We start from the raw sequence: 18,479 nt of genomic DNA on the forward strand, positions 1-18,479 counted from the left end.
CTTATAGGAAATTGAATTTGGAGCAAAAAAGTTCCTATAAACATAAGTCCAGAAACGCTTCGCGCAGAGTTCGTCGAAGGACGAACGAACGAGGCGCAAAGAGCAAAAAAAATAATGAGCAGGCTGCTCGTCAAAGAAATAAGTATTGAGTGCGTTCAGCCGATACTCCGCTAGCCTAGCAATCGTGAGCAGTCGCTCGTTTTCGCTCGTTTCCTCTCCTTTGACCCAATGGATTAAAAGGAGAGGAAACGAGCGAAAACGAGCGACTGCTCACGATTGCTAGGCTAGCGGAGTATCGGCTGAACGCACCCATTCTATGGCCCAGACATCGACAATGCTGCGTAAGATTTTAAAAAATTCATTCAAACAATTTATCCATAAAATTTTCTCCGATGATTAGTAGACAAAAGCCTCTGATTAGTAGACAATTATGATAAACATTTGTGTCAAATATGAAGTTAATCGAATAACGTTCTCAACTTATTGTTACAGTTTGAAAAAATGTTATTCTAAAAAATGGACACGATAATGTTAATGCTTACTATAAAATATAATTTTTTATACCAAGATATTGTGCATACACGGAGAAAATTTTATATTAAATTTTACTATGCTGCCGCACCAACTGCGGACCATCAATACGCCCAAGTTTAAATGCTATAGTCTTATAGTAAAATTACTATGTCCATAGCATTTAATGCTACGATCATGGCATTCAATGCTATAATAATGCTATGATCGTAGCACTAAATGCTATGGACATAGTAATTTTACTTAAGACTATAGCATTTAAACTTGGGCGTCTTGATGGTCCGCAGTTGGTGCGACAGCATAGTAAAATATAATATAAAATTTTCTCCGTGTATTAAATGTACTTAACAAACATATAATAAAATGTAAAAATAAACGCGTGGTCGCCACGCGCGTTAGAAGTGAAACTTCTGAAAAAAGGCAAGGCTTTGCCCTAACTTTTCTGAAATTAATACAAAAACAATACAACGGAGTTAGTCACTCCAAGCCGCCCGCAACTCGAAAAGGTAGTGTTACCCGCTGTTCTCGCACTATATCCGTCTCGCCAGTGTCGTACGCCTGATCGAATTTTTATGACGCGTTTTCGAGTCGCAAAATCGAATTTACTTACCAATCCAAAAGGAGTTTGATTTGACTTTGTACGCTTGTTGGTCGAATTTTCGTGACACTATTTCGTGACGTTTTTTCGTGTCGCACAATCGAACTTACTACCGTGCCAACCAAAGAAGTTTCATTTGGTGCGCCTTTGGTCAAATTTTCGTTACACTTTTGAGTTTCGTGTCGCAAAATCGAACTTACTACCGTGTCAAAAGAAGGAGCCGTCTCGCCAATACCGTACGCCTATTGGTCGAATTTTCGTTACACTTTTCGTGTCGCGAAATTCGTAATTTCGTGTCGCGAATCGAACTCACTACCGTGCCTGAAAAAGTTTCACTTTAAAAATTCATACTTCAATCAATTTATAACTTTTTACAATTTGACCCAAATTTTTCCTAATTTTTACTTCTGTCAGAGTCCTGCAACTCATCTTTATATAATAGTGTGAAATATTGCATTGGTTGCATCACGTTGGTTCTATCGCGGTCGGTCTCGCTCCGCGTATACTTGGCACGAGACACTACCGTGTCTCTTGATGAATGTTAATTGAAATAAACAATAAATGACATTTTGAATAATCGCTCAATCTTCCGTGAGCCATTTACAGTGTTGGACAATATCTATTAAAAAATAACAATAATTTAACGCAAACACCTCGTTGCGACTCTGTGCCCTATCGTTATTTATATTTGATCAACCATGATCTCTCGTTGGACGGAGTATAGTATAATTAATTTTGTAAGAGGTAAAAATAAAATGTGACTACAATAAAAGTAATCAAATAATGTTTTATCATATTAAAAATCATAATTTTCGATGTGCAATTTTATTAATAAAATTACAAATTACTGGCATTTATTATTATGCGATATAAAATTATAACTATTCTGTGATTATTAAATATATATTTGTAACTATGATTTAACTTAAATTCACTATAATTAAAATATCTTTGTTTTATATATATGTATATATTCTTGTGAAACCAAATTCACTTTTTAATTGTAGGGTAAAATTATTTCATTTATGTAAATTCATATATGTAAATAGATTGCGGACTTCATTGAAAGTAAAAAGTCAACGTTAATAAAAAAAAAAAAAAAACTGGAAACAGTTTTCCTTATTCGATTATGTAATTGATGGGAATTAAAGGAGAAACTAAGGAATTAAAAAGGAGAAACAATCGCCGTTTTTGTTTTTAAAAAGAGATGTGCATCATTTTTTCTTACTTTCATTTTCATGTTTTTGAGCATATATATTTATGTCCTTCAGTTTCAATGTTATCGTCAGCTGTTGCATATGAATGCGCAATCTATCTACATAAGTCTATAGATAAAAATATATTCGACGCCAGAACGTCTCTGCTACATTAGTTTATTTTAATTTTCGACAAAAACATTTCGATACAAAAATTACATCGTTAATTTCTGATATTTTCAATGTATTGGATATGTACCATTAATTACAAAATAAGGTTTAATACTTACCAATCATTAAATGTTTACAGTAATTGCCATGTCGCCCACGATAAAGATGTGATAATGTCCAAAAATCGTTAACTTATCTAATTTGTACAATTTCGGTATCGTTTGACAAGCACTTTATAATTTTATTGTGATAGCAACGATTTTAGAAGATTTTTAATATAAAGACAGTAATAATTCAATTATATAAAATAGAAGATTGACAATATTTTACGAACAATTATATTTATATCATAATTTTATATCATAAATAATATTAAAGAAACATTGGTACACAATAATGATACATATTTTTATTTTTACCTTTAAAATGCAATAAGTATGAGTAATGTTGTTTCTAATAAAAAAAAACCAAAAGACAATTAAACTTGCGTTAAAAACGAGATGCAAGTACTAAGAATTATATCTGTATCGTTCATTGTGCTTTAATTCTTATGCAATATGGTATTTATTTTGCTAACATCAATTATAATAACTAAATAAGTAAGTTTTGTGTGACAATAACAGTGTCTATGTGCTCTTTACAAATTTTTTCCATGGCACTGGCTGAATATATAAAGATAGTATTTCGATACATAACAGTATTATTTTACCGTCATGTAAAGATACTGTGTCTCATCTAATTTTATCCACTACATCAGCCATTTTTATTCGATACTGACAGTGAATGTTTGCCTGATATTGTCCAGTTAGTGATCGCAGATATTGCATCAAGTAATAATGTGAGTGTATCGCGACGATATAATGTAAATATTTGGTCAAATTCGTGAAATAAAATATAATAGAACTCAATCGAAAGATTATTTTCCACGTGCGCAAAAGTGCTATCGATCGCATTCACAGAATTAGCTTAAGATACTTTTACGATTCTTATTTCTTCACTCGGTAACAATACCAGTATTATTGTAACAACAGCTATTTGCATGGCTTATATATGTAGGAGTTAATTTCTGTTTTATACTTTCGTTAATGTAGATTTAAAAAAATAAATATACTTAAGAAACTCATAGATATATAATGGAAATCTACGATCAGTTGTCTAGTTAAAGTTCATTAACACTAATTACATAATTGCATACGCAAGCATTGCATATATTCTAATCTTGTAGGTAAAGATTAGAATAATAAGATTAAAATAAATAAAGGGATGTGTGTAATAAAGGATAGCATGTTAGTTACGTTTCACCAAATATAAGTTACATTTTACCCAATTTTATCATATTCTCCGAAATTATTGTAGATCTGTAAGAATGCATCGTTAAACAATAATTTGAAACATTTAAACATGGAAAAAAAATTATATTAGCCAAAATATCGTTTTATGAATGCGCTCGATGTACTTTAACTATAATAATGCTCCTTTTTTAGTACCGTAATGTACGTACAAGAAAATAAGTAAAAGTTTACATTATCAGATAAAAAAGTTTACATATGTTACTTGGCTGCTTCATATTTAGGACTCGCACTTCTAGTAGGCACTTTTGCTTCTACGTCCCTTTCAGCAATTGGTTCTGACTCTGCTTTTGTCTCTGCTTGTGCTATTGGTTCGGTTTCTATATTTGCTTTTGGTTCCAGCTCAGTTGCCGCTTCCGGTATTTGTTCACGTTCTGCCTCTTGTTCTACTGTTAGCTCTGCTTCAATCGTTGTATCTGTATCCAGTTGATTACCACTATCACCTGCAGGTAAATCCTCTGATATACCTGTATCTATCAATATTTATAATAAATATGTATCACAAAATATATATATACATTGTTTAATTTTAATATATAATTTTTAAGCTTTTTAAAATTTATTTTAAAGGATTTTTAAAAAAACTTAGGCCCAGTTTCACAAATGTCAGTTAACTTTTAACCTTAAATTAACTCGCTCTTCGTCTCTTTCTAAGGAGGACGTTTGTAAAACTGGGCCTTATAGATCTAATTTCTCAATATTCATTAAACATACATATAACAAAATTACCTGAACAAGCAGGATCGGACATCAATGAAAATACTTTCTCTTCAGGCATATCTTTCGTCAATTTTTTGAAATGGACCACTTGATCCGAAAATGATTGCCAAAATGACTGACCCTCAGGTATAGTAAACATAGCCTGTATATTTTTCATTTGATAAGTATATGACAAAAGAAATAGATTTAAATAATTGTATTTTCGTTGTTCTTTACATGTGATACATTACCTTATACTTGTTATATATATGTTCAGCTTTTTGTCTAATCTGCTCCGCTTTTTGTTTAAAAATAGTCTACAAAGAATATTATATGTATTATATTAAAATAGAAATAATAGTATTGTGTATTTCACAAGCGTTATAATATAATGACATACGCATGCCCATTTTATACATACCCCTTCTTCTTCGCTTAATTTCCACTCTCCTAGATTCCCAATATATCGTCGCAGCTAATATAAAAGACAATTAGTGAAGAAAATGCAATATTATAAAATAATAAAAAAATTCGATGTATTACTTACCCTTTTTACTGTTTCAACAATATGAGGATGTTTCTTCAGCATTAAAGGATCAATTGGAAGAGCCAAGATATCATCCATCGCTTGTAAACATTTATCTGTATTGGCTCGATCCAGTCCAAGATTAGATTTTATTTGAGCATCTAATTGTAGAAGTTGAGCCTCTATACGAAGCCATCTGTAACATTGTACATGTAAACACTTGGTAAATTTTAAAATAAACACTCTAGTAAGTTGAACGGCACAAGATTTCTCTATACCTCAGTTTATATGTTTTGCGATGAACGGCCCCATCTTTTGTCAAAAGTCGTTTTTCATCTTCCGGGACTGGTACATTAAAATCTAGAGAATCCTTCACTTGTTCCGGCAAAATTTCACCGCTCTCTAATTGTGCTTTGAGTTTCATAGCATTTCTAGCAGTTGACCAATCCCATTGCGCTCGAGCTTTTTCACTTTCAAAAGACTTTGGCCTGTCTATATCCAGCTTAATACCTACATGTTCCCCAGCAAATGTACGAGCTAAGAGAACTCGGCTTGGTGTATCAGAAGATGTACCACTCGATACTACGGTTCCATCAAGAATCGAACCTTCATTATTTCTTTCTGTAAATTAGATAAACGACGTTACAAGTGCTTCGAAGTGTTTGTAGCATTTGTAGCATCAAATGGACCGCAGCCGATATCTCTCAAAAACAAGTTATAATTTTAAGAAATTAAAAAAGCTATTCACACACACAAATGCCTACTTTCGATAGCAGCTCTTTTTTTATGCGTCACTGGTGTTATTTGATGCTCATTAGAATCTTCGTTTTTCGCTTTACGACCTCGACCAGAGTGTTCTAAACAGAAATAATTTACAATCATATTATGTTACCTTAAACACAAATATGTAAAGAATAACCGACTTTTTTTTTACAAATAAGCTTTGATAAAACATAATTATGTATTTTTTTCCCAGGGAAAAGTTATATTTTTCTCCAAATTAAAAGAGCGAATTCAGTGGAACGATTATAAAAAACAGTAGGGACATAAATAGATAAACAATATTTTCAAAAAAACAAATATTGTGAGTTTATTAATAAAAAATTATGTGAGAGATACATTTACAGACAAAAATTTAGATTTCTGTATGCGAATTAACGACAGCTGTTCCAACAGAACTAATCTTTTTAATTCTTTTGTAGACATTTTCCGAGTTTCATTGGATTCCTTAAGCCTTGAATATTTTTCAGATATTTCTGATGGTGAAGTCTGCGTTTCTTCATCCACCATTAAATGTATTGGTGTAAGTCTCTTTACTGTGCTCCTACCTTTAAATATTAGTTATTATCAGGGTAATTTATTTTAAATTTTGCAACGAATAACAGCATATTTTGTGACATCGATAATAACCTACATTTCACAATTGGAACATGATTATTACTTTAACTGATGCATTAATAGAAATAATGGTGTATCAAATTAAGAGTAAAAGCTAATAAAAAAGTCGGTTATTTAATAATAATTATTTAAATATTTTTTACCCATAAAGTTGCAGAATAATAGATTCTTTGAAAACTGCACACCATAACAAAAGATTATTATAGATACAAGTTTTTACCTGTATTGGTTTCGGTTTCATCTGAACTTGAAAAGTCTGCAAAACGTTTTGGTTTAATCTTACGCCCACTGCGGCTAACCACTTCTTTAGGCGACTCCTCGCCTTGTGAATCCAAAGCACCCTCTTGTTTCGATGTATCATTCACAGCTTTTCCTCTACCACGTTTTTTCTTCACTTCTGGAGTATCTTGCTGCATTGTTATATGTATTCAATATATGTAAAAATATATGTATTTAATTACATTACATATTTATATAGACATGTGTACAAAGGTGTAAGGAACAATCGCACAAACTATTTAAACTTTAAAAATGTCTGTCGGCAGTTCCTAAATTCCTCTTGGAGTACAAGTTTGTCAATAACTGTTCTTTTAAACAGTATTGCAGAGTATATGTTAATACTCCAAAGCATTTTCATACAAACAGCAAAAAACGAGCATTCCTTACCGGAGTGTTGGAGGTAGCTGTAAGAACTTTCCTCTTCAAGGGTTTCTTTTTTTCTCCTTCGTCTATTACTAAGGAACCAATTTCCAGGTCACTGTCTATAGCGCTGACAGCTGGCACTTCTGTTGCTTCAGCACCTTTAGACAAAGTATTAGTTATAATAATTAATTTGTGTTCCATTAAAAAAATTGTATTTAATCTATTCACACTTCATGAAATAGTTATTTATTATGAAGTCATTAACAAGATAATATCGGTAACTACCTTTAATAGCAGCAATATCTGCTAAAGGTTTGTTTCTGTCATTTTTAAGTTCTTGTTCAAGTTGCTGTATGCCTTCATAAAAGAACTTCCGTCGGTTAGGTTTGCCATATTTTTCTTTATTTTCGGCATAGGTGTACAATTCCTCAACTTTACAAACAGCTCTGCAAGATTTAATATCACGGTAATATTTGATCAAATATCCTTTAATGATATTCATTAGAAAAACTAGAATTATAGAGAGTGACAGGAAGGGGTACTATATTAGGGCTCATGCACAATGCCAGGAATAAGGAACAAGGAATTAAACATAGTAGTCGCATCTTTTTTCAAGACGCAGCGTCTCTCTTTTTTCAAGACACAGAATTCTCTCTATGTTTAATTCCTTGTTCCTTATTTCCCTCATTAGGCATGAGCCCTTACGTATCTTTTCACGAGGTAAAAATGCAAATAGTAAGCAAATTCACTGGAGTATCTACGATTTCATTGATCGAAATCTAGTAAATTTGTTCACTTTTCGCATTTTCACCTCGTGAAAAGATACGTAATAGGTACCCGGATTATGATATTACTTACGTTTCTCCTGTACCATAAAAGTAAACGTTATATCTAGCATTCTTGGAGTTTGGATCATTGACTTTTTCGACCTGCAAACAAATGAACCAATATGCAAACAGATGAAGCAACACGCGGTGAGCTTTGGCCTGCGCGTTTGTTTATTTCCAATAGCTCCAAACGTCAATAAACGAACGCACGCTTGTTATATGACGAACAGGATTGAGATATACGTTTCTCCACGGAGAATACATTAACGGTCCACGCAGAGATATTAATCTCAAAGATTATATATATGATTACATGGCAAATTACAGAATATATATCCTGGCAAGAGTGTTAACTAGCGACGCGCGTTAATTAGCGTGGTCGGTGACGTGCCACTTGGCCAGATCATCGCCGGTGTTGTCGCGCGTTCCGCGCGGATCCCGCGCTTTTCTCGCTTCCTACTCCTATGTGCGAGAACCGCGCGGTCCTTCGAGACGCAGTCGCGCGCACAACAAACGCGATTACACTCGGCCGCAATCTCTGAATAATTTACGTCACCTCGCCACGCAACGTCCCGGTCGGTGAATCGCCGGGGATGAGGACGCGACGACGCCGCCGCGTCCGACACAGCGGCCACCGGGATGCCTGTCTCGTCCCGGTAGCATCGCGTCCCAAACGCGAACTCACCTTGGCTGGCCATGGCGGGTAACCTCGAACTTTGGCGAACACCTTGTCACCGGCGAAAAATCGTTTTAACAATCTCACCATGATGACGAGTGATCCGTTATCACGGCACCGGCTCGCTCTGTCGTACGTTCACGCTCGTCGTAACGCTGTTGCTAACGGTGTGGCGTAGTTAATCGCGCAGACACATCGCACAAAACACCGCGACAACCGCCATTTGCATGGCAACTAACTATGGCAAGCACGATAAATATCGAAAACACGCAGCAGAGACACGACGCTCAGCTCCGATTGGTCGATGGCGGATCTACCCGCGCAAAGTGGCGCGAGCACGATTGATCGGCATAGCCAGACACGCGATCGCTGATTGGTCGCGAGCGCGCGTCGCGTCGTGGCCGACCAATTGTCTCTCACTGGTGGCCGACGGCTAGCGTTATGCTGCGTTCCCACTATACGCGTTGCGCGTCGCGTCACGACGCCGCGTCATGAGTTATCCAATCAAAACGTTTCATTTTATGACGTCATTTCCGACAAAATCTTGCGTCGGAAATGACGTCATAAAATGAAACGTTTTGATTGGATAACTCATGACGCGGCGTCGTGACGCGACGCGCGACGCGTGTAGTGGGAACGCAGCATCAGGCTGAGTTTCCACTGAGCGCGTCACGCGTCGCGTCGTCCGAGTTGAACCAATCAAAACATCCCATTTCGATCCCGTCACAAAAATGTAATGAAATGGGATGTTTTGATTGGTTAACTTGTGACGACGCGACGCGTGACGCGCTCAGTGAAAACTCAGCCTCACGAGCACGAGGCGTCACCGGCAGTTTCGATCAAACATCGAGTTAACTCATATCCTTTTCTACTAATAAATATTTTTGAGAATACTCCACAGATCGAGGGTAAAAATACGAGGGTTTTTTTTTTACGTTTTTAAGACTTTTAGATGCTTTTGCTAGCTAGGTTATTACAGCGAAATTCCTAACAATTCTTAATCCAATCTTTCTCTTATCTCTCTGCGTTACTACGTTTAAGCGGGGAGCACACACTTCAGCACAACGCATAATACGTAAGCATAAGAAAACTGATCGATCTATTTCCTTAAGGCCATTGCACGTAACAAAGTTTTAGTCATAATCGTAAGGCCGTAAAAAAATAGACCAATCACAGTCGATTATTCTCCTTGAGCTCGAAGAATAATCGAGTGTGATTGGTCTATTTTCTTACGGCCCTACGATTATGACTAAAACTTCGTTACGTGCAATGGCCTTTATGCACATGTGTATGAACCAATCAATTTTCTTATGCTTACGCATTATGCGTTGTGCAGAAGTGTGTTGGAGAATTCATCCAACATCCAATAGGAAATTTTTGTCTTTAATAATAAATTCTGTTATTGGATGTCGGATCGTCGTACGTCGAACATCGGACGTGATCGGACGCAATGTGAATCCTCCATGTGTCCGGGCCCTTTACGCGAGCGTTACTTCTGTAGTAAAGCCCCGGACACACAGTTTTTCGTAACAGTAACAACTAAAGTTTAGATCAATCGCGTTGCTCGATTCGGGAACGTACGGCCGTTCAAGCAACGCGATTGGCCGAAACTTTACTGTTACTGTTACGAAAAAGTGTGTGTCCGGGCCTTAAATTATTACGATAATTTTTTCGCGTAAACGGGATTTTGTAGTAACTTACAACAATTTACTCCGCGAGTAAACGAGTGAATTATCGTAAGTTACTACAGAAATAACGCTCGCGTAAACGTAGTAGTAGTATGCGTGTCTAAAGCCCGGTGTCCACGATGCAAGAACTGTGTCCAAGTTTCGGTTTAAGCCAATCAACTTGCAGCTCTTACAGAAAAGTAGCAGTTTCATTGGCTTAAACCGAAACTTGGACAGTTCTTGCATCGTGAACACCGGGCTTTAACGAGGAAAAATTAATAATTCTATCCACGTTAACTGCTCGATAAGCGATAAGCTAATCGAGGTCGTCCTAATATAATTCTTTCTTCGTACAAGATCTCGGAGCGATTTCTACCATCGTGGACACAAAACTTAAAGGTGCTTTTTCATGCTGACGCTCGACCGCTCGACGCTCATTTTCAGCGGCAAGAAAGTCGAATGACCACAATTGACGCCGGCGTTAATTGAAATTCATGAAAAGGAAAACAGCGTCAAAATTTCGGCGTCTTCGCGCTGCTTTGGCTTTGACGCTAAAGCTGAGAAAATCCAGCTTTCTTTGCTTGACGCTAGCGTCAGCGCAAAATCACGTGATTTTGCGATACGCTGAAACGAGCGTCCCATGAATTCGCACCTTAAGGATTTCGAGACTAATTAAAAGGCCGGTATTCAGTCTTCAAGATCGTCTTAAGTAATGTCTTAAGAAGCTGATACGGCTCTGTGATTGGTTCATGACATTTTAAGATTGAACTTAAGACGGTCTTAAATATGGCTGCGTTCCTTTTGGGCGCTCAGTGCGCTCACGCGCTGTAATAAGCTGCTGTAAGCATCATTCTATCTTCGTTGCACGTCGAATATCAAACGAAGATAGAGCGATGCTTACAGCGCGTGAGCGCCCAAAAGGAACGCACCCTATGAATACCGGCCTAAGCACAGCCGCCGCGCGCCGCCGTCGATGCGTTTACGAACGCGCGATCGGGACGCGAGCTCAATGGACACGGGCTGCCTGTCAAATATACGATTATTCACGCGACGCTCATTTCAAGTGCGCTCGGCAGCGTTTTGAGGGGGATGATGCGATGTCGTGCCCGACTACGGCGACTACAATAACGCGCGTGAACCGCATCGGGCTTCCACGAGGACCGCCGAGCAGAACCGGCAGAACGTAAGTGCGTGTGGCCGCTCTTCGTTTGTAATGCAACGTAACGCGCGCTCGTACGCGCGTTTCTCCTTTTCCATTTTTTTTTCCCCACGGATTTCCCGCGGGACGCGGATGCGAGGAGTCCCCGGACGTACGTCGCCGCGACGTCGTAACGCACTTTACGCACTCCCAACCGCGTCGTTAAGCGCTCCCACGTTCCTCCCGTCGATGTCGCGCGACCGTTTCCCGGCCGCTTGATATCGCGTCCGCCTGACCGCGTAAAGGAACTCCGATTAATCAGTCATGCCACAGATGAGATCTCGCATCACTTTCTGGCTGTTAAATTTGCGTCATACAACGCCACGGGAAAGCTCGTTAACGCCTGCGAGGATTACCGCGCGTAGTCATCGGGGATTGGATCTAAGAATGACAGTATGTTGCAAGAAAAAAAAAATATAACAGTGTTTATTGAGTGTATGCGTTATATGTATATTCGCGTTGATAAAAGTTAAAAAAATTAATCTATTTTGCGTAACACGATTAATATAAGTTATTGAATATCTGGCGTGTAGACACCGACTTTAGTCGAGATACAGAATGAATGTACGAGAGTCAATAATTATCCGCATTCTGTTCTTATAATTTAGAATATAATTTTGAACAACAGTAGAGAACATACAATTACGTTATTTTTAATAACATACTCCCCTTGTTTTTCAATGCTCTTGTTTCAGCGTTCTACAAACTTGCATATACCCTGGGAAGAAAACCTGGAAGAAAATGTTTTTGGTTTGTCCATTTAACCATGCGCGCTGTTATTTGTAGCTGATCTAGTACCCTCGTTGTATTTAAAATAAAATAGATATATATAGGGTCTGTTTTCTATCGTTGAACTGGCTGCCCCATGGCTGTTTTAGTTCAGAGTTTATCTTTTTCCTTCCAATGTGGGTAAAAAAGATAAACTCTGAACTCTAGGGCAGCCAGTTCAGCAATAGAAAACAGACCTATATTTGAAGTTTGGGAAAAGCGAGATAGAAAGTTTTAGTGCAGCCTAGTGCAGCGACACAAAGAACAGGCCTAATATATGCCCAAATACTGCTGACCACACTGTTCAATGTTACATACAGTCCAGATCTCGCTTCTTCAGATTACCGTTTGTTTGGTCCACTTAAAGATTCCTCAAGAGGTCGTCGATTTGCTACAGACTAACAAGAAGTGTTTCATACATGGCTGAGGGACAAATCAAAAACATTTTATTTTTTCGTGGGTATATGTAAGCTTGTAGAACGCTGGAACAAGTGCATTAAATAACAGGGGGACTATGTTAAAAAATGATGTAATTTTATGTTCTCTATATTATTGTTCTAATAAATTATAGAAATGGAATACAGATAATTATTGACTTACCCTCGTACTTCATACGTGACAATTTCTTCAAACGTAAATCCAAGATATTTTCATTGTCTTTAGAGATCATAGAGACCAATAACATTTTTTAATAATAATTCTCCCATGTCGTTAAAAGTAAAAATATAAATGAGAAGAGAAACTAACATACCATTTTTTTCAATTTAATTTTATCAATTATTTATCAGTCTCTTTTTTTCTGCATTATATATGACGAGCAGATGAACTCAGAATCTCAATGGCAGCGTTGTATATTACTGCGATGAAAGATGCCAATTCTTAAGGAGCTCTGCTTCTGTTGAAGTGGTTCTGGTTCAAGAGGCCTGCTAAAGCACAATGAGAGCCATTGTATCAATCGTGCTGATCACACTGCTGTGTGGCATAAGCTTAGCCCCTATCAATGCCATTAGGAGATGTGCCAGTAGGAAGAAAAATGTTGAAAGTCTTTCTTCGAAGCAGATTTCAGCAGGCGTACTTGAGGACACATCCAATGACTACAATGTAGGTCGTGCAATAAAATAAATTTGTAATAAGCTCATGGGGTTTTTTGAACAAAATTACAATTCTACAATTGTATTTTACAAAGTTTATTGTTAATAGATAAAAGAGCTATCATACTATTTTAATTGTAAACAATACGCTTACATTAACTGCTAATATTTATAACAAAATATTTGTCTTTCAGATAAATGAAGATATCAAATTTGAGATATGTAATAATTTCTGTCATGCCTTATGGCAAGAAGATAAAACGGCAAATGGCACTGAAATCACTATTTTGTCTCAAGGTATATATCGTATAGAAGTTTATTATAAATATATAAATGCTTATTCGTAAATACTATTAATTAAAATGTTACATTATTGCTTGATGTGGACTAGGTTGTTGGAAACAGTCTGGTGAACAAAAATGTGAAAATACAGAATGCGTTGCACTCCAGAGATCTACAAAAGCCTTGAACAATACAAAATTTTGTTGCTGTCATGGAGATTTTTGTAATCTCAATATTACAAGCTCCAATCTTGCCGATTCGGATAATAAGATATTTAATCCTCTTTCTTCACAAAAAAGTCAGCCAAGTAAGATAGCAGCAGTATATTAATAGCAATTAATCTCATCACAGATAAAATAAATTTTATTATGTTTGTTTTTAGAGTTTGATATTTTATAGAAGTAATAGAACCAAAAAATATATTTTCATGTTATAATATTTTCCAGCTACAGAATATCTTGAACAGTCAAACTCTGAACGATGGATTCTTATTATAGTAATCGTCATAGCATGTACATTGCTAGTAATATGTACTATAGTGATGATTATATACAGAACGTATCACAACAATATTTTACTAAGATTAGGAAAGCCATTATCTTATAACGATCAGTTCATGGATAGCACAGCATTAAGAACTGGTACTTATACCGTTGACCACTTGAAACTTGCAAATATTGTAGGTATGTACTTACTCATTCAACGAACTCGAGGATCTTTATCTATTAAATATTGTAATTGGTATAAATGCTTAATTTTATTTATTACAATTATAATCATATTATAATTGCAGGTCAAGGACGATATGGATCAGTTTGGCAGGGCAGTATGGGAGATCAAGATGTTGCAGTTAAAATATATCCATCGCACTACCGCAATTATTTTCAGAATGAAAGGGATACTTACTGTCTACCTTTTATGGAGCATCCATCGTTATTAAGTTATTATGGTTAGCAATCTTTTTTATTGAACTTAGAATGAATTATACTAAAAGTAACGATAATATGAAAAGATTTTCTTTTTTAATATTTGAATATTTAATATCAGAATATAAAGTTTAATTTATATTCTCGTATTAGGTGTGGACGAAAGAATAAGCATGGAAGATAGTATTGAATACCTTTTGGTACTCAGTTTTGCTCCTGGTGGTAGTTTAACAGAATTCTTACGAGGGCACACTATTGACTGGAATACATTCTGCAAAATGAGTCTTTCTGTAGTTAAAGGACTTGCTTATTTACATACGGATATACGCAAAGGTGGTACGTATTACACTACTTCTTCAGAAAGGATAAAAATATTTAAAACATTTTTTATTTATTACTGTTTTTCATCAAATTATAATTTATATATAAATTATAATGAGATATTCGAGTATTAATATTTATATAAATATTGATTTCTAGACAAGTTCAAGCCATGCATTGCACATAGGGATATAAATTCAAGGAATATATTAATTAAAGCTGATGGTACTTGCTGTATTTGTGATTTGGGCCTGGCAGTTCAAATCTCTGGATCTAAGTATTATTCTAATGGAGAGGAGCAGCATGCCGAATTAAAATCAATTAATGACGTGAGTATCTGAATATCTAAGATTATATCTTCTACAATTCGAATCTCTATCAAAACCTGTCACACTAGGTGGGTACTCTGAGATACATGGCGCCAGAAGTGTTGGACGGTGCTGTTAATTTACGCGACTGCGAAAGTTCTTTGAAACAGATAGATGTTTATGCGATGGGTTTAGTTCTTTGGGAACTTGTCACAAGATGTTCCGATATTTATATTCCTGGGTCGCACGTGCCGCAATATAAACAGCCATACGAAAACGAAATAGGTAAGTACATGAAATATTTCTGAAAATCGTAATGCATATTTATTGGCACTATTTTGATACTGTTATTAAATTTTATATTTAATTTATTTAATTATAAAATATTTTTATTTACAATTTAGGTCTTCATCCAACTTTCGAACAGATGCAAGTCTTAGTATCGCGTAATAAAGCCAGACCACTTTTAGAAGGTAACTTAGTAGATAGACCAGGAGTGCGCTTGATTAAGGAAACTATAGAAGATTGCTGGGATGCTGATGCTGAAGCTCGTTTAACTGCTTTGTGTATAGAAGAACGACTTTCAGAGCTGCAGTCTCATCGTGGTAATGCATTTACCGATATTTAGCAAACTATGATTATTCATATTCTAAAAGACATTTTCTAAAAGAAAAAACAAATTGTAGTAACAATGCACTTTACCGATGGAAGTCCAATGGTGAATTCTCACTGCACCTTAGTGCCTTCAACGACAAACAGTCTTTATAGTGAGTCCTCGCATCATGATAACGTACATGTTGTTCAACTTGCATTAAATATGATGCAAGATAGTAATACAAACGACAGTGCAATAGCTGAAAACTTAGTAACATTATCACCATCTGACAGCGTTGCTCATGAACACAGTTGTAAGTAATTAATATCATGTCAATTAATATTTATGTTATTCATTTTATATTCCTATCTCATTTTTTTTTCAATCAATTTCCAAAATCTGTTTCAGTCAAAAATTCGAACGAAGTAGCGACATATAATCATACTCAAACGCTTCAGCCGTATCAAGGCAGAAATCCATGTATGGAAAGAAATTTAATGTTACAATCGGATTCGTTGGAAGACTTAGGTTGTAACGGTAACGTTCTCGTCGATAAATCACTAAAGCATGCGTGTAACGATCAATACAAAACTGGTACAGAAGCACAAGGCTTAGTTTCGCACGATTACTTAAGTCAACATACCACTCAATTAACGCAGCTTAGGCCGGCAACGCCTATACCGTATGTTCAAAATGTAATTTCCGACGAAAGTTCATCTTCGTACGGTAAGCGAAAGCAGACGAATATACAGGACACGTCTCTCCAAGAGAGCCCGCGTAAAAAATTATTTGCCTGGCCGAATTTAAAGAAATTGCTCATCAACAAGAAAATGTATCCGTACAGCAGATACCAAATAGATAGGGAAGATTCTAAGTCAAATTTATTATCGAAGCAAAATGTCCAAATTAAAATTGTTGAAACGAACGTAACGATCTCCCCTGGGGGAAAGTATGTAAATGGTATCATTGGTAAGACTTCTACTTCAGCGATGCCAGTAGAGAAGAATGATAAAAATACCGCACAAACGAGGAAGCAAAAGCAGTACGAGAGTGATAACACGACATCTAACGCGCGTCCTTCCACTTTGCCACTTGTAAATTTAAGAAACAAGAAGCGAGAAAATAATTTAAGCAGGCAAGAAAGCATAGATAAATTTAACGAAGTCTTTAACGTGGGTTCCAATGTAAACAACGCACTGAAGGATCCGCATATGAGAATAAAAACGCCCGGTGATTTACCACCGTCTGTTAGGAAAATTCGCGGTCGTGCACAATCAACGGCGCGATTCTCGCTTTACGACGATCGCATGATGTGCAATATACTGAACGAGGAGGACGATCAAAGTGACAAAGCCATTTGGAATTCTGTGCCATTTGGTATGGATCTCGGTGATAGTGATGGGAAACATTCACCAACGAAACTTGGTACCAAAAATGTTACGTGCTTCTAATCAGATATCGATGTATTTGTAAAGTCTTTATGTCTATAATATAGTCAGAAAAGAATGAATATACTGTAAGGTATTTTCCTTCAGCTTCAATTTTATGTACAGAATTTGTGTATAAGAATAAGTAAGATTTTATACTCGATGCAAAATATATTACTACGATATAGACATTAAATTTTAACAATTTAATCGATGAAATTTAAAAGAAATAGGAACATACTCGAAAGCTCGTGCTACTCGATTTTATTTGTCACATTATATTGATAGCGTACTTTGTGCGTAATGGATGCTTTTGACGAAGTAGATGATTGGGTATGACAAGTGCACATAACAATTATAAGATAGAAAATAGAAAATCAAATTGACGTAATCTATATGCGTCGGATTCTGAGAAATGAGTTTATTCATCATAAAACTGCTTTCATATATATGATATTTGTGAATTATCTTCTTTATATTCTCAATGTTCTTTTTTCGATTTAATAGAATTAATGAATTTCCAGTGTAATTAAATAAACATGGACAATCAATATTAACATTTACATCACATTATAAGATATTGTTAACATCTCGATGTATAATTGTCTTTTATTTTTTTCCACAGCGTTTAAAAGACATAATCTCTGTGTAATGTTAAACAATCTCTTAAAATGTCAATACTTATAGAATATTCTCCATCTGATATTATTAGCTCAAAGACTTTGTGAAATCATGGACGAAAGTACGTAAAGTTAATTCTTTTGTTATCGATTTTATATGCTTTCTCTTCACTGAGAGGAGACTGTATTTACTTCTTCATACATATATAAAGTATAATTTAAGTTTTTAAACCGATTGTGCAACAAGTTTGTTCATTGATATGCAACGATATTTATCAGATATATATAAATCTACGATTAATACAAAGCCATGGATATTAATGTAGGTGATTGTAATTATAAAGTAGAAATAGTAAAAAGATATATTTGAGCACAAAGTATAATTGTATCGGGTTATATGAAAATTATTTTTCCTGATCCTGTGAGCTCGTTGTAAATATCTATAGTATAAAGAAAAAAGATTATTCAAATGCGTTAAACGTACTTGTTATGTTATATTATGTTGAAGATATCGTAAATTCTTATGTTATACATTTTGCGATACTTTATCGTATACGACATATGTTATTATTGACAAAATTAAGATGAATATGATTATATATGCAATAATGCAATTCATAATAAAGTATGTCTTCTGTCAGCAATTTTTGTTTTTTTATTTGA

At 35.6% G+C, this 18,479-nt stretch overlaps 2 protein-coding genes across 7 annotated transcripts; one reads left to right on the top strand and one right to left on the bottom strand.

Moving 5' to 3' along the window:
* Window positions 1-2,883: 2,883 nt before the first annotated feature.
* Jasper (JIL-1 anchoring and stabilizing protein) lies at window positions 2,884-8,864 on the bottom strand. 3 transcript variants are annotated; one of them, XM_077419236.1, is made up of 12 exons: window positions 8,623-8,864; window positions 7,969-8,039; window positions 7,396-7,556; window positions 7,135-7,268; window positions 6,689-6,878; window positions 5,835-5,927; window positions 5,349-5,691; window positions 5,092-5,266; window positions 4,966-5,019; window positions 4,796-4,861; window positions 4,575-4,707; window positions 2,884-4,288 (listed from the first exon to the last, which is right to left on the bottom strand). In XM_077419236.1, the coding sequence occupies exons 1-12, from the start codon at window positions 8,701-8,703 to the stop codon at window positions 4,047-4,049; spliced, it is 1,743 nt and encodes a 580-aa protein (XP_077275362.1). In that variant the 5' UTR covers window positions 8,704-8,864; the 3' UTR covers window positions 2,884-4,046. The 3 variants fall into 3 exon arrangements, with proteins under 3 accessions (XP_077275362.1, XP_077275361.1, XP_077275360.1); XM_077419235.1 differs by having other exon boundaries at window positions 2,884-4,312; XM_077419234.1 differs by having other exon boundaries at window positions 2,884-4,318; window positions 8,623-8,863.
* A 2,396-nt stretch (window positions 8,865-11,260) lies between these two features.
* On the top strand, window positions 11,261-18,460 carry Wit (kinase protein wishful thinking). 4 transcript variants are annotated; one of them, XM_077419230.1, is made up of 12 exons: window positions 11,261-11,463; window positions 13,151-13,347; window positions 13,532-13,634; window positions 13,729-13,926; window positions 14,066-14,302; window positions 14,413-14,568; window positions 14,699-14,881; window positions 15,026-15,195; window positions 15,264-15,459; window positions 15,579-15,779; window positions 15,861-16,082; window positions 16,178-18,460. In XM_077419230.1, exons 2-12 carry the CDS (start codon window positions 13,183-13,185, stop codon window positions 17,218-17,220), a joined length of 2,874 nt encoding a protein of 957 aa, XP_077275356.1. In that variant the 5' UTR covers window positions 11,261-11,463; window positions 13,151-13,182; the 3' UTR covers window positions 17,221-18,460. The 4 variants fall into 4 exon arrangements, with proteins under 4 accessions (XP_077275356.1, XP_077275354.1, XP_077275353.1 ...); XM_077419228.1 differs by having other exon boundaries at window positions 11,262-11,467; window positions 13,068-13,347; XM_077419227.1 differs by having other exon boundaries at window positions 11,262-11,463; window positions 13,068-13,347.
* Window positions 18,461-18,479: the final 19 nt, after the last annotated feature.

This window comes from Temnothorax americanus, unplaced genomic scaffold, assembly GCF_048541705.1.
Source record: "Temnothorax americanus isolate GAGA-0224 unplaced genomic scaffold, ASM4854170v1 Scaffold53, whole genome shotgun sequence".
NCBI lineage: Eukaryota > Metazoa > Arthropoda > Insecta > Hymenoptera > Formicidae > Temnothorax > Temnothorax americanus.